General features: G+C 40.4%; 1 protein-coding gene across 1 annotated transcript in view; it reads left to right on the forward strand.

The window, feature by feature from the left end:
* LOC106536344 (Krueppel-like factor 7) overlaps positions 1-17,573 on the forward strand; it is a 34,387-nt gene that overhangs the window by 863 nt on the left and 15,951 nt on the right. Inside the window, exon 2 of the mRNA XM_014033596.1 lies at positions 9,911-10,532. Coding sequence (XP_013889050.1) covers positions 9,911-10,532 — 622 coding nt within the window. The remainder of the gene's footprint in view (positions 1-9,910; positions 10,533-17,573) is intronic.

Below are 17,573 nucleotides of genomic sequence, written 5' to 3' on the forward strand. Positions count from 1 at the left end.
AGAGACACCTGTCTGTGGTGCTGCTGAGACACCTGTCTGTGGTGCTGCTGAGACACCTGTCTGTGGTGCTGCTGAGACACCTGTCTGTGGTGCTGCTGAGACACCTGTCTGTGGTGCAGCTGAGACACCTGTCTGTGGTGCTGCTGAGACACCTGTCTGTGGTGCAACTGTATGATATTCTGAATTTCTGTGTATTATTGGTGGTTTTTGTAGCCGTGATGTGCCAATATGTATGGCTTGTTTGTAAATTATATGGATTTTCTCCCATATTGCATGGATACAGGGCCAGATAGGACAATCTTATAGATGTTTTCAAAAAGTTGGCTTCAAACTCATGAAGTCTCAGAGCTGGCAGCCTGTCCTCATCCTGCCCTCCCTGCTCTTTCTGCCTTTGCAGACTCTGTTATCTCTGCAGCCGCCAGGTCCGTCCCTGCACCTATTCCTGCACCTATTAAGGCCAAGGTGTAAAATCCACGGCCCGCCACTGCATAAACAACAAAGTTTATGTAAATCATTGGTAAAAATGTTTTATTTTGTGCCTGTTTGGTCGCACAGGAAAAAAAATCCATTTATGCAAAATTATGCAACCCCACAAAGAAGGTGCTGCAGGGAATCATAGGTCTTCTCTTAAAAGATGTGACAGCATCCCACCCCCAACGCCATGCGTTTAACAATAGTGGGGCATCCCCCCGCGCTCCAAGCTCCGGGACCCTTAGTCCTGCTCTTTTTAACCCTGCTAGCATGAGTGCTGAATCTTATTCATAGCACCTTGTCTCCATCACGACATCTGTAAAATCCAAACATGATCATCCTGAAATTAATGAGCCGTATCCACCCCATTACATTTATCTGTTTAGTGGTGTTTTGAGCCTTCCTTTAGGGCATATGCATGCTCCTCTGTTCATATTTATAACCCGGGCTTTTTTTTATTAGCCACGTAGCGGGGCGCTAACAGTTGGGAGGCAGCATGCGCTTTGATGGTGATGGCAGGCGGTACGGTGCGGGCCAAATGTGATGGGGGGGGGACGTGGAGGGAGAGAGGATCAGCTGCCAGGGAAGAGGGCCCTTTGAAAGAAGGGAGGAGAGGAAGAGATGGCAGGAGGAGAAGTGTGGAGATGGAAATCAAGTTTGTTTCGCATACTGCTTAACTTTCTGATAGTGTCTTGTGATCAGTGAATATTTATCATGCATGGTTGTTTTGTAAGCCTCTCTATTCTGAGGCATTTTCTTCGTATTTGATTCAGGGTTTGTGTATGTGAGCGCAATACATCTCTAAACATTTATAGGCCTTATCTAGCATTTTCTGTTAAATTATGTATATGTTTTGGTTCAAATATAGCTTAGATGAAGAATAAAGATCAGCTAAAACATATTTTTATCTAGCAATTGGACATGTTTATTTATGAGTACTGTAGGGTTGCAGGATGAAGTGAAAATACATCCTCATTTTTATATCAATTAGGGATGCACGATAACTCATTTTAAGAACTGATACTGATAACCGATAACTTTCTCCTTCTAATGGCCGATAATCGATAATAACCGATAATGTGCCAAGAGATAAGACTAGTCAAAAATGGGTAAGATCATAACGTAAATAAACACCAAAACCAAATGACACTGTCAATTTTACCATTTGAAATAAACTCTTAGCAAACAAACATTTCTTATAATATATCAAACGAATTTCTCAAATCTTTCCCATCTTTTTAAATAAGGCACATTAATTATAAAAGACCTTAAACACTGATCTCCGATTTAAACAAAAGAGAAAAAGTCATTCCACAAGTTCAAAACAGATGATGCTCGAACACAAGTTAGATTCAAAGTACATTTGTTTTTTATTATTATTAATATATGATTTCAAACATTTTTCTACCTGAAACATGCTTCTGAGATAATAGTGCAGAAATGATCACCTGTCAATCAAAATGTGAATGCATTACGTCTGCATCATACTTATGGGAAGACACAGAGAGAGCAGCAGATTGTTATTATAAACCGTGGTTAACAAGGAGATAAAAGCTCCGGTCTTTAGCGAGGGTGAACGGCTGGTTGTCATCATTTTCATCGTTAAAGTTCTTGAGATCTGCGTCCTCTCCGGCAGTTTTATTGGATTTGTCAAAAGCCTCAGGAATGATTTAAGTCCTGACGAGTTCTTGAACGCTAGCTTGTTGTTAGCATTTTATCAGACGGACCCTGTGCTGCATTCAGGAGGTAATGGATTTTACATGTTCTCAAATTGGGATTAGTTGTTCCGATGTTTATAATTATAAATTTTGTGTAACATTCAGGGTTAATTGGGAAAATAATATAAATAAATCTTAAAATGACTAGTTGTTTTTCAGCACTGAGTATTCTAATTATTTTTCTAGTGAGAAAGTTGTTTATTCCGACGCAACTTGAACGTTGCTCGGGTCGTGTCGGACGGGAAGCGGCTTGACCAAAACGGATAAAAATAAACACGCCCTTTCATCGCCTCGCTGGCAAACATGTACATATATTATCGGTTCTGTTTGTTATGATATCGGACCGATAAGTATGATGTCATAATTCCCTGATATCGAGCCGATAACTATCGGGCCGATAACTACCCTGCACCCCTAATACTGTATCAATGAGAACAATCAGTATCACAAACAACTGTGTGGATCACAAGTATTCACATAATTTTAATCCAAGTGCCATGAAATCAGATTTTAAAAGCAATGAACTGCCTTTGCACTTGATTCTCATTTCCAGTTCCAATGCTACGTTTATCTATAAATGTTCAGTCTTGTAGAGAAGAGGTGTCAGCCTCATTTTCACAAAGGGCCACGTGAGCATTGTGGTGGCCGTCAAAAGGCCAGTTGTAATTAACTTCAGCATTTTGTGTTCAACTACCACTAAATACAAAACATCACTTTTCTCATCTCATTGCTATGGTGGAGCAATGGCTACTTTTGAACCCTGCGCACCACCACCTAGTGGTGAGATGCTGTCATTTTGCGACCAAAATAATCAATTTTGGGAGATATAGTTTATGATCAATGCTGCCTTTAAAGCAGCATATACTTATTTTAAAAACATTAATAGATATATGAAGCTCTCGCAGACCACATAAAATGTGTTGAGCCACTTTTTGCCCATGGGTCTCGAGTTCGACACATTAGAGCATCACCACATTGCCAAATTTGTCTGGCCCATTTCTGGCCCACACAATGCACTAACCATCACAGACATCCTTTTGGTGGCCGATGTGGTTGGTGGCCAACGCCATGTAAACCAAACTAGAATAGAATAGAATAACTTTATTGTCTGTCCCAGCCAGGCCAGTTGTGGATCACCATCTTAAAAACAGTGCAATCATTGCCAGACCTGGCCCACATCTGGTTGATAAACCGCTTGCCACGCCAGCAGTGCCAGATTGACACCAGATCTGTCCCACACCTCTCTGCTATGTGGGAACATCTTGTTATATTCTATAATGAGGTTTTAGTAGTTTAGGTCCAACTTTGAGTCGTACCTCTTAACACTAGGATCTAACACTAGGAGCAGTGCGGTGGCAGTAATGATGGAGTATTTATGGCATGAGGCTTGCATGCACCAACTTGGCTGCATCATCAAAATTTGAAAGCATAGCCTCATGCTTCGGCTACAATTCCAACAACTAAACACCTAGCAGCATCACGATTGCCTTCATACTGAAGATTTTCCAAACTTGTCATGATCCAGCCTCGTTCTGATTGGTCATACAGCTTTGGAAAAAAATTGAGAGACCACTAAAATGATCAGTCTCTATAATTTTACTCTTTACTCTTTTGAGTAAAATGAACATTATTTTATTCAATGAACTGACAACATGTCTCAGAAATTCCAAGCAAAAATGTATTTATTTACAGAAAGTGAGAAATGGTCCAAATGATGGCAAAGATGCAGTGCTTTCAGACCTCAGATAATGCACAGAAAACAGGTTCTAGAAACAAGTATTAGAAACAACAACATTAATGTTTTAACTCAGGAAGAGTTCAGAAATCAATATTTGGTGGAATGCTTTCATCCAAATACAGGGAAACTGTTCAGTGGTCAACTGTTTCCAGAGCTGAACAACAGCGAACTGAAGTCACAACTGAAAATAATCAGCAATTTCCTTCAATGTTGCTGAATTCAGTCCTTCAGTTTTTGTCAGAAATGACTCTGGCTGTCCCAACTGTTTTAAAAACAACAAACGGAGGCTGCTGTATCTTTACTGCATCATTTATTGTAGCCCATGAATGTAAGAAATAAAGTGGGTTTCCCTCACTGAGGTATATTGGCTACAGGCGTCATGCAGGCTTCAGAAGATTGACCACTGAGCAATGATTTATCATGGCTAGAATTCTGAGTAGAACTGCAGAAATATTTATTTTTCATTTGTTAGCTTCTGCCTATTAGAAACATCATTCACTGCAGGCGTGTACCTTGGCTACACGTTTTTACCTGATGTGATAATATTTACCGATAAGCATTTTTATAAAATCAAATTAACGGTTGTCCATATCAAACTGAGTTTCACTGATGTGCTGACCTAAATTTAAAATGTCACGGCTACCACATTCAGCTTCACCAGCTTGTCCTCACACTGAACAGTATGGCTGCAACCAAGAAAAGTCTATTCAATGCACCTCATTGGTTTTCCTGCCTCACGTGAACATCAGTCAGTCTCAACTCTGACTTAAATGTGTATAACTCTGCTCATTCAAATACATGACATAGCCAAACAACTGGCTGCTGATTGACATAAAGGTCAAACTAGGTTTCATGCAACTAAATATTTCTTGATCTATCTTTTTAGACCTTTAGTCTTTGACATTTTGATGTGTCACAATCCGGTTGGTTCTGGTGTGTTTAACAAAATTAATGGTCACTGATTTTATTTTCATTTTATTTCTTTGGTGGCTCAGTTGGTAGAGCTGATGCCTCTCAGCAAGAAGGTCACCGGTTCAAATCCCGGTCCGGAGACCTTTCTGGGTAGAGTTTGCATGTTCTCTCCGTGCATGTGTGGGTTTTCTCCAGGCACTCCTGCTTCCTCCCACAGACCAAAAACATGACTGTTAGGTTAATTGATAACTCTAAATTATCCCTAGGTGTGAGTGAGAGAGTGAATGGTTGTTTGTCTCCTTTGTCTCTATGTGTGTCCCTGTTATGGACTTGCGACCTGTCCAGGGTGTACCCCGCCCCTCGCACTGTGACTGCTGGATATGGGCACCAGTGACCCACGTGACCCTGAAAAGGAAGAAGCGTGAACAGAAAATGGATGGATGGATGGATGGATGGATGGATGATTTTATTTGCTCCCGGTTTGTGAAGCTGGAGTCTTGTGCGTCACATGGCTAATTGCTGCACTTAAATGATCATAATTAAATTTATTACTTACATTTTTTCTGCCTCGACAAGTAAAAGCTGATAAAAAAAGGCTCACGACCCATTTTGCTGTCAGAGGTATTCTTCTGATTGGTCATGTTGAAAGAAGTCTCAATCAATGGTCGTCAAAAATTTGATTGTCCTATAAAACTAAAGTGCTTTTGAGGTGATGAGGCATTTGTGACAACTTAAACTGAGTGTTTAATCACATGCTTTGATGGCGCAATAAGTGGTCCAGATTTAACCTCTGGCCTGCATTTATACTTGGTCAGAGATTGCAACTATAATTGCTTCAGCAAAATAAAGGGAGTCAGAAATATTGTCGTCTTTTATTCTAGGGAATGAACAACTAACCGTGTTAAAACTGGAGACAACTCTACCCACTGATCACTAGATGGGGTTTTAATACAGCCAGCTGTATTAAAACATTGTCTCAAATAAAGTTTAGATCACTTTTAGGGTCTTAATTTATACAAAACAGTAGGATCATGAGTCAGGATTTTAACAATTTTTTGTTCTAAATTGTCAATGAAAAATTCTAGCATCTTTTAACTTTATTCATTCACAGTTCAGCTGTGGAAAATGTGCTTCAACAGTTTAAACCAGGGCTGTTTTCCAGTCTAATTTTCTTGTTGCAATAAAGACAGGCTACACAATGTCGTACCTATTTGCACATTTAGTCTTTATCAAATGCGCAACTTTTCAGGAAAAAAACAGATTTTTTTGTTCAGCTGATTTCAAGTTCACATGCTCTTTTTTCCTATTTAATTGCTTATCCAGTCATTAAACTACAAACAGAAGTGAAGGGTGACCAACACAGTTTATTTATGCAAAAAATATGAAAAGCAAAAAGACGCTACTACTTTTGTAACAATAAACCTCATCAACAAAATGCTTTAGAAATAAATGTGGCATTTTAATATAAAGAAACGTCCTTATGATTGCAGATGTGTTGCAAAAAATCTCCAGTTTTGCACAAAATTGTGTCTAAAAGTATTCAGGTTTTTAGCATAATATGGAAATTACAGTAATTTCCTCCCAGTTATTACCCATTTGTGTTTAACAGGATTTGAATGAAGCAAACTGGTAAAAAAAATTTCCTTGGTTTTCTTCCACCTAAAAACTCAATTTGTGTGTGGATGTGAATGGTAGTTACAAGCACAGCAGATTTCCTTTAAAAATTGCAATAGTGCGGACAGAGTGTTAGATTTGCTCAGTTTTTATCAAGACATATGCAAACAATATCTGTTCAGTATATACTGGGTTATCTCAATAACAGTTTTTTTTTTTCAAATATACAACATATTAAGTGTAGCAGAATTCAAAAATAAATTAAAAATACATTACATTTTCTTTCAACTTTTATAACTATTTTAAACATGGAACTGAGAAACATCGGACTTGAAATGTAAACTGTAACACATTCAGTGGCATATTGATATTAGTATCTGTGCCAGTATTGGTATCGAGGAGTTTTGTACGAGTACAAGTACTTGTGAAAATCCTGGTATTGGGCCAGATGCTGATACCAGTACCGGTATCAGGACACTACTATATGTTCCAAAATAATTCTGGCAGTATGCAAGTTCAAAGTATTTTTGAAAATTTAGGGGTCTAAAGTTCATTTCCAAGGATTCGATATAAGACAGACATGGCCAACTCAACATCACTCATTGGTTGGTGAAATGCTATTTTAAAGTCTCAAGATTGTCATGTAGCTATAGTTATAGTTTAAATCAGGACCACAAACTTAAGGCAATCTTGGTAATATCATATTTGAAAGCTTTTGAGCTACAACCACATATGTTGCTTGATGTTAAAAAACTCCTAATATTCAAAAGGTTATTTACCAAAAGGTTTTAAGAACTTTACTTAAAAAGAACCCCTAAACTCTTCATGAAACTCTACTGTTATGGTTCTTTGCAGTAAAACAGAATAACATCTATCGGAGCTAAAATCTTTATTTTACACACTCATTTCATTGAGATGATCATGTTTGCCAATGCTTTAACATAAATCATTTTTTGAGCCAATACCACAAAGGACATTTCCTTTTCTAATGGAGGAAGTGGAGCTGCTGAAGCAGCCACTGGATTGTCTCAGCTTATCTTGGCTGGCATAAAGAACTCATCCCAAAAGCCCTTTAGGAAATGGACCCTGGCTTTGTGCGCGGCCAATCAATGGTGTCTCTCCAGATCGGCGTCTGTCCAAATAGACTTAAGCCATGTGCAATTCCTTTATCGTCGCCATTGTGCCGTGTTTCTGGCACCTAATTTCTTGCCCCCCTCACACACACTCTCTTTCCCTTTGCCCACTCGTTACCACAAGACCAGCAAAAAGACATGTTTATGCATGCACGTAGGTGTTTGCAGAAGCACTCCATAATCACACACACATTGTGCACTCGCCCAGTTATGTGCGTGTGCAGTCAAACTTGCATAATTACGCACATTGAGCTCACAGGAACCGCTGATCAGCTGCATGACCTTCTCTTCAATAATGTTAATGTCACCACCTAGGGGAGGAGGAGGCAGGAAGAGAAAGGTGGATAATGGTGGGGGATGGTGGGGGGGTGTGGGTTGACAGGAAAAAGATGAAGAAACACAAGTGGAAGAGAAGAGCGCACAATAAACCTGTCATACCGCCACCTACCCCACCCAGAGTCTCTTTCATTCACCATGCTCGCCTCCTCGCAAGTATGCTGTACGTCAGTGCGTACAACTAGCATGTCTCTGTTGGTCGCAGCCTAACATTTACCCTGTACAAGCCCTCTTTTTCCTGCGTGTGAGGCCTGCAGCTTGCCCGCTGACAGGATCTTGTTATGCCAAATGTCACACTTCCAAAAAAAGGATTCGACCCCCTCCCCGCAGTGAAAATGAAGTCAAGACCTGCCTTCGCTCTCCTCTGCCTACTTGTCCTTCCATCCCCTCGTCTCCCCTCTCTTCTTTGCCAGCCTTCCTTTCACTTATCTGCTTCTATCCTCTTTTCTGCTCCCTTGAACTACCTCACACACACACATTTTGGGTTTGCAGCCCTCAGCATTTCACTGAATAAAGTCTCCTTCAACGGGCTGGTTTTAGAAGATAATTAGTACTCACCTAGGTAGATGGGGGGKGGGGGGGGGGGCAGAAGCAAAGAACAGAAGAAATAGCTGAATTCTGGATATCGATCTATGGCGAAGCAGAATGGCAAAAAGTAAAAGAGTGATGAGAAGGGTCAGTTGAGGGGTTAAAAGGTATTGACGATTATTCTTTGAACAGATGCGTGTTTTTCTACACAGTCAAGGCTTCACACACTTATCGCGTCTCCACACTTTTAATACCTAATTATGCTCTGAAATAGGAATAAAGGCGAAAGAAATTCCTCGCTTTTTAATTCGAAACTCATTGTCTAAAGCCAACAAAGAAGCAGTAAAGGCTTTTGAGAAACCGTGATGTGGGAGAAGTTGTTTTCCTAAAACCATCACAGGAAAATGCGGGCATGGAGGTGTACGGCAAAAAGGAAAACGGCACGGCTCGTTATCTTCTCTTCTCATGGTAGAAACAGTCCTGAGCAGCTTTTTAATTTGATTTCATTACAAACACTGTGCACACTCAAACATTTTTTTGTTGTTCCTAGAAAGAAATGGCTTAGAGGAGAAATCGCACTCCCTTAGCAACAGACGGCGGCCTATTTTTAGCAAAGGTGCAAACAAGGAAAGAGAGGAGTTGTAAAGATTGTAAATGTCTCTGATGTGTTTAGTCTGTGCAACCTTATTCCTGATAATGGAGCTCGCTGCTCTGTCTGTCGGTGCCTATTTACACACAAATGAAGTGGCGAGTTGCACGCACCCAGCGGAGCCGCTAGCCTCCATCTCAGCTGTCAAAAAGCGTTAGTGGCTACAAGCGAAAAACACGGTGATCCTCGGGATCAAACTGGCGTCGCCCGTTCAGACATAATAGCTTCATCCTTGGACACAGAGCGTCCCCCCCCCCCCCCCCCCCCACGCACCGGCGCCTCGCTGCTCAGAACCTTGCCAGCTTGTAGGAAAGTAATAGACTTCTCAGGATGCCAGTTCACACAAATAAGGGATGCAGCCTTTTATTTGCTCTCTGCAGGGAGAGGTGTTTGGAGTAATGGGGACGAAGCGGACCATAACTACAGCTGAATAAATCTTCCTATCTCAGCTCAGTGAAAAGTGGCACACACATGGCTCGTCCAAGCGCCATAAAAATGCTTCCTGATAGGAGTTTGGTGCTGTTTAGGACTTTCTCTCGCCTCTCTGTGGTTCCCTGCTGCAGCGGGTGGCAATCAATCAGCGTTTAATAGGCCGTCTTGGTGACTATCCTTGCGTTTGACAGCAGTGCAGAGTGGCTGCCTACCTGGTGAGAAGATGGCATCTTACAGATTTTCCTTCCTCAGCGTGTAAAGACGTTGCAGATGATCTAATGACTGTTGAAGGTGTTCGGTGGGATGTAAGAAATCTGAAGTGCATATAGGTGCGAATGTGCCTGAAATGAATCTAAAATGAATGTTTTCTCTCCCGTAGACATGTCTGGAACTGGAGCGTTATCTGCAGACAGAGCCTAAACGTCTCTCGGAGCTTTTTGACCAGGATCTTGATGGCCTCCTTACTCCAGCCTACCTAAAGGAGGATGGCGAGGAAGACCTGACGGATTCCCTGCTCCCGGGCCTGCCCCACCTTCCGGAGCCACTGAGTCCACCTCCGGTGATCCTGTGCCACGCGCGGCAGAGTGTACCGCCCTCCGTACCAATGACGAGGGACCTGAAACCCAAGGGACAGGAGCCTGAAAACGCAGAGGGGCTCGAAGGGGTCCACCAGGCTCAGCTGAGCGCCGTTACCTCCCTGACGCCCCCGTCTTCACCGGAACTGGGCCGACACCTCAACAAACCCAACCAGACGCTCACGGCCACGGCTGATGGGACGCTGACTTTGAAGCTGGTGGCCAGGAAGGTGGGTCTCAGCGCCGCCCAGCTGGTGGCAGGACATGCACTTCCTGTCCAGGTGAAGGACGAAGAGGAGGGGGCAGCGTGCATGGTCGGAGATCTACCGGAGAACAAGAAGAGGATCCACCGTTGCCAGTTTAATGGCTGCAGGAAGGTGTACACCAAGAGCTCCCACTTAAAGGCACACCAGAGGACACATACGGGTGAGTAAATGACATCTTTTGATAATGCTATAATAAAATGGACTGAATCATTCATAATACTCTTTATTTCAAGGAAACTAATCAGACATTTCAGATTTGTGGCATCTCTAATGTGCAACCTATTAAATAGGGTTTTAAATACATGATTGTTTTTGTTAATATAAAATGGTAAATTTATTCTATTTCCAAGTGTTTTTACCCTATTTGTATGTTACTTATTGGATTTTTCTTTGAATATTCAACCTTCCAGTTTGGTCCAGTCAGTTCCACCTACCAGCCACCTCTACAGACTTAAGACCAGCTTACAGCTGTTCATACATGTCCTGCTGCTAATTTCTTTTGAATTTTTTTTTTTACATTTGCTTGTAACATTTCTCTCTTCAGGAGGCATGTCAGTGGTAGGTGTTCTGTTGATAAAAGCACTCAAATGGATAAAGCACTTTTTAGGAAAAAAGCTTTTGTTGGTATAAAAAAATCTAAATTTTCTTCAGATTTGCCCATTTTACTGTACTTAAAATTTGAAAAAAAAAAATCACTACCCATCAATAAAGACATCCTTTTAAAAAGTGTGGTGTACCTGTTAGAACCAGTGACAAAACAAGCAAATGTACAGATGCATCTCAAAAAAAAAAGTTTTTGCCAGTCAGTTCAGAAAGTGAAACTCTTCTATTACATACATCCATTACACGTAAAGTGAAATATTTAAAGGGGACCTATTACGCAAAATTCCCTTTTTAAAAGGTTTTTTTTTTACTCAAATTTGGGTATGTACTTCTTAAAAAAACAGTCCTAGGACCAAAAAAATGCACCCAGGGGCATATTTACTGTAAGTAAATGTATTTTTAATGTATATTAACGACAAGTTTTATACTTCCATCATTTTGTGATGTCACAAGCCGTACGAAAACCCACCAGAACCTGAGTTCAGCCCCTTACCTAGCAACCCCCGGGTGAGACTACACCTCCTCAGTATAAAAAGCCGTCACCGTGTTGTTGTGTAATGTGTAGCTCATTTCACAACAAGCCTCCAATGGGGCAATGGGTAGAGTGTTGGACCAGAGAGTGGGAGACCAGGGTTTGAGACCGGCATGGACACAATTTGGTTATTTATTTATTTTCGTTCGTTATGAACACATTTTCTCATGTACCTCTATTGTTTAGCTTATTAAAGCCTTGTTAAAGCCTATTTGTTCAAGTTTCTGAGGTATTTTGACCGCTGCTGCTCCCTGCTCTGGTAACAGCATGCAGAGTGAGCGCAGAGCAGAGGAGGGAGAGAAAAAAGAAAGAAAGAAGCTGCGACCACGACTCTGCTTCTGGGTCTCATATGGTTGTACAACGGAGCTTCTGCTATTATTAGCCATGCTAACATAAATTCTGGCTTTGGAGGGCGGAGTTAATGTCAACAGATTTTTGGAGGGCGTTACCAACAGAGCTCATTAACATAAACAGCTCTTCTGAACGGAAGTCAGAGCAGGCAGAACTAGAAAATGGAAAATTTTATTATCTGAGAATTATTTTGTGCATTAAATTGAATGAACATGGTCTGGATAGCCCACAGACATACCATAAAAAATTCTAGGACCCATTATTGGTCTCCTTTAACCTGTTCTGACCACATTCATGCCTTATGGCGTCTTTGTATTCACCTTTATAGTCAGGTTTAAAGATTCTCAGCAGGCTTGTATACCTAAGGATAATGATTTAGGTTGTGTCTTTATTCAAAATACTTTTATTGATCCCAAAGCAAAATTACCATTTGGACCAACCCATATAAGAGAGAGGCAAAAACAAAAACAAGAATGACATACAAGAGAGAACAGGTGCATGGGGTCCTGCAGCCATAAAGAGGCGATACCCTTGCATTAGAAAAGATAAATATCAAACATGAGGGTAGATGAAGGATACAAAAAACATCTTGTACTGTTTCCCTAACAAGGACAAAATATGAGTTTGCAACAAACAAACAAATAAAAAAACACTGCGTAGGGCAAATTTAAGCCAGCAAAGATGGTGGTATGAGGAGGCGTGTATCTGAATTAGGGTTGGGCAATATTGGCAAATAAATTAATCATGATTAATTGTGGTATTTAACCGATAACGATTAATTTGATGATTAATCCCCTGGAGTCCCTGGACACCCTCATGTCCTAGTCACATGACCAATTTCAGGGAAAGATTTGCTCTTCATAAAAGTCTGTTCCAAATTGTGTCAAAATTAGACCTCAGGCTATACATCAAATTTTGAATTGTGTTGATAGATAAATAAATTACAGAAACTTTTTTTAACATTCATCATATCTGAAGCAGAGAGGAGCAGCGAGCGGACTGTGACTGATGGCATTAATCGTATTAAACGTCAAGTGCCAAAAAGTAATCGATTAATGTTTTTCTGACGATTAATTGCACCCTATGATTATGCCCAACCCTAATCTGAAGCTGTGTTGTTTGTGAGTGTGTACGCATCTGCAAAAGGAAACCGTGAAACCGTACCCCGAAGCCCCACCCAGCCATAGTTTCTGAAAAGGTAGTGTTCATCAGGTTGACTTGATAGCTCTCAGACCAGTTCACAGACGGGAGTGGGAGTTGGGGGTGGTGGGGGCAGAGCGTCTGTTGACATAACATCAGGACAGTTTGAGACACAGTATCTAGGCCTCAAGGCCAACACACGGGAGCCAGATTCCAATAATCACAATAGTTTTGGTACAGGCCGACACTTTTGATTTTGTCAGCCTTCAAAGTCTTCACTGGGACCTCTCAATGGTGAATTTCAATCATCCACATTTGTTGGTCGTTCTCGCCTCACCGTGTGTGCAACTTCCCTAAGATCTATTCTAGTGGTTCCCAACCCTGGTCCACGAAGACCCCTATCCTTCATGTTTTACTTGTTTCCCTGCTATTCAGCAGGTCTTYAGAAGATTGTTAATCACTCATTCATTCAAACCAGGTGTGTCAAATCAAGGAAACATCTAAAATATGCAGGACAGGAGTCCTTGAGGACCAGAGTTGAGAATCACTGCTTTAATACATGTTGTCTGATTTATTATTTACAAATATGTAGAAATTTAGTTTAGTTTTAGGTAGGTTAGCACTGATTTTAGAAGCACAACACTATATTCTTAGTTCTCTTTTGAAATAATAACAGTGTTAATCTATTGTTTAATCTATTATGTCTTGATTAAAATAGGTCTAGCAACATGTCTGAAACATTTTGTCAACACATAAATAACCGCTTGAAATGCATTAGGTGAGAATTTTGTCTGAATGCCTGTGACTCAGCCGTAGACCAGCAGGGGGCGAGCAAAGGCATTGAATAACTGTATAAATACTTGAACTTCCGGTTTTATAGTCAGTGTGGGTTTCCTGTCTGCAGCAGCAGCAATAAACCACTCAGATTCCAGATTCTGGTGTTGTATGGTTTTCATTCCTTCTACAAATCACTTTATTTAACATCTGTGTTTATCACCTCAATTTCAGTTTATTGAACACGAGTTTTCTTACAAATAAATGGCAAAGAATCAATGGCTTCCAGAGGCAATACTAAAAAACATAAAACTAAGTCAATATTATATTTTGGTCAACATTTAAAGCAGTGATTTTTAGATGTTTCCCTGATTTGACCACCTGGTTTGAATGACTGAGTAATTAACAATCTTCTGAAGACCTGCTGAAGAGCAGGGAAACAAGGAAAACATGCTGGATAGGGCTACTTGAGGACCAGTGTTGGGAACCACTGGTCAATTCCATCCCGCCAGCGAGCTCAGGAAGCACAGCTAGCCTGCAACCCTCAGCAAGAATCACCTCCAGCTTGTGATTCTGCTCCAAAAGCATCAGAGTCTGAGTGTTGATAGCTCAGCATATATTTTCTAAAATTCTTCACAACCTAAATAGAGATGGTTGAGATATCAACTTCTTGAAGTTTGTACAAAATGCTAATAAAAATGGGAAAAAAACTGTCTTATTAAAGAACAGGCTTTTCATTATTTCACATTATTACAGAAGACAAAAAGTAATGACTTTACAGAAAATATTTTACTGCATATAGGTAGGTTGTCAAGGTTCCTTTAAAGAAAGATTGTGTAACTATAACTCTCCCGCTCCTCCATCTCAATCCCAAAGCACTCAGACCTCTGTCAGGGAGCTGTCCTCCGTCTGAGTAACTGCACGGTGATGGATGGATTGACCTGGATAGGCCGCCATTTCCCCACTTTATTCCAGGCGCCCGTCCTCTATCTGTTCTCAAAGTCTGGGTTGCACTTTCTCATTTTGAAGTTGTCTGGTTTTGAAGGGATTTGTAATAGGATCACTTTTAAGATCTGGGAAATGTGTTTGAAATAAAAATTTAAAAAAAAGAAAAACCCTGATGTACCGTCTGAGGGAATCAGTGAGCTCACTCTGTCACTGACCAAAAACAAAACGTTTAATCAAGAATAACTGCAGGTGTGTATGGTTGCTGTTATTAGTTAAAAGCCTACCAAATCTGACATGGATGCATATCACCCGCCACCCTTTACACAAGAGTTTGAGGCAGTTTTTGGTGAAACGTTGATGTGACATTTCAACTGAGTGGTTAGAAGTTCGAGTAAATACAGGGTGAGTCAAAAGTCTCAGGAAACCCTTTTATTTCAGAAATGAAAGGGAAAATTTTGAATACCCCAACATGGACAGTTCAAAACGTTTGCTGTTTGTCACAGGGAATTGAGGATGGAATTGTGTTCAGCACCATAGACAGCACACTGAACACGTCAAATAGATGTGCATCACAGGCAAAGTTCCCAATTGTTGTTGCAACCTTCTTTGTTGACAACTTCTGAACCACAAATCTGCAAATCTGACAGCAATAATCCATTTCTGAGACAGTTCTATAGTCTTCTCTGGTTTTCTAAATGATTGCCTTCGTTTTGGACAAATTTGATTTTGATCCAATATGGTAGCTTTCAAGATGGCAGCCATGTTCTGGAGATAGCCTAAACGTTAGGCCCCCCCTCACCTGTTGCTGGTGTATTCAGATCTTTCATTTTCCCTTTTGTTTCTAAAATAAAGGGTGTCCTGAGTCTTTTGACTCACTGTATTGTGAATGACTGTAAGCTACACCTAATTTTAGAACAGTGTCTGTAAATTCACTGAGTTATAGCCATTTTTGTGTTGGCTAATGTTGATTCAATGTGGCAGCCATCTTGAACTGGGCTAACTTTAAAAGGAAATCAGTAGCGATGTGCAGATCGATACTGAAATATCGATACTACCGATTCCAGCACTTTATGTTCTAGAATCGATACTAAAATCAAAATATCGATACTTTGATACTTTAGTTATTTCACGTAATGTATATCATTAACAGGAAAATAGTGAAAGATTAAACTATTCAAATCTTGTCTAAATCATATGTGGTTGGAGGGAACTACTTTTTCTTCCGCTTGAGTAATACATAAGCACAGTGGCACATGTTCAGTCAGTCACTCAGTCTGTAGTAGTATGGCAGGTCATTTTAACATAAAATCTGTTTCGGCTGACGGTCTGTAATTAGATTCTAGATGAGGGGTTCCCAAATGCCATGGCCCTCCAAACAGCATTAGCTCCACAGGGACCTTCTTGCAAACCCACAAACAATGCTACAAAATATACAAAGTAACTTTTAGAATGTTTTTTCCTCACTTTTATTCACTGTTCAAAAATGTTTTTATTTCTTTAGAATAAAAATTTAAAATTGTGCTAAACAAATAATTACTATGTCATGTATTATTTATAAAGAGGTTATTTGAAAAACACTACTTTTTAAGATTTACCAGACACATTATATGTGTTATCACATAGTATCAGTATCGGATCAGTATCACTGATACCAGCCACATTTTACTTGGTATCGGTATCGGAAAGAAAATTGGCAGCATCGAACACCACTAGTAATCAGTTGCAACTGATAACAACCAGCTGACATTATAGAAAAACCACCATGTTTCAATCAATTTTACAAATACTTGGCAAAAATTAGGTGTGTCAGCACCTGAGTATCATCCCCAATACATAGTTGGAGCAAGAAATATAGTCTATTTTAAAAGCATTTTATGCACCACGAGATGGAAACTTTATATTTTTGATTTTGATAGTTTTTTGTGTTAGTACATTAATTTCCTTTGTTTTTTATTTGTTTCAGTTTTTCTCAGTATCCCCCTATGCCATCAACCTCTTTCCCTTAGTCAGCTTGCCCCGCCCACTTTGCACCTGTTTCTGATTGGTCATTGAGCTCAGGTGTCTCCAGTCTACATCATCAGTCCCAGCTTTATTAAACTCATCCTTCTGTTCCATCTAGATCAGGTGTGTCCAATCCTGGATGTCTATGGCCGCTATCCTTCATGTTTTACTTGTCTCTCTGCTCCAACACACCTGGTTTGAATGAATGACTGAATGATTAACAGGCTTCTGCAGAACCTGAAGAGGTAAACTAATCAAGAAGGCAGGTGTGTTAGAGAAAAAAATATATCATGTTCAGACTGTCATGAAACAATCTGATATGGACAAAAAAAAGGAATCAAATTTGGAACATATTGCCCTGTATTGTAGTCCACAACTATTGGAGATAGAGGCGGCCCACAATAAGCATTCCTTTAAGGAACACTCAGCCCCATGTTCTAAATCAGTTCTGGGGTCTCATTTATAAAGGATTGCGTGGAAACCATACTAAAAGTGAATGTATGGCCAAAAGGCGGAAATGGCGTACGCCAAAAAAAATTCAGATTTATAAAACCATGCGTACACACGTTTCTGCGCACCTTTCCTTTATAAATCACAGCCACACGTCAGAGTTTGCGCACGAGGTCCCGCCTCAGGTTCTACCCTCTACACGCCCACATTCAACCATAAACAGTCAATGTAAAGTACCTCATGAATGTTAAGATGTATTTAAATCAGTCAGCTGATCAATGCCAACAAAAGTGATTGGTTCAGACACTCACTCCTTCGTGCGTCTGGATGATGACAGGTGCTGACTGACAGCTGCTCACGTGAACAGAATGTCTTTAAATGACACAGATTTTCCCTCATTTA

The sequence above is a fragment of the Austrofundulus limnaeus genome, unplaced genomic scaffold (genome assembly GCF_001266775.1).
Source record: "Austrofundulus limnaeus strain Quisiro unplaced genomic scaffold, Austrofundulus_limnaeus-1.0 Scaffold1781, whole genome shotgun sequence".
Lineage (NCBI taxonomy): Eukaryota > Metazoa > Chordata > Actinopteri > Cyprinodontiformes > Rivulidae > Austrofundulus > Austrofundulus limnaeus.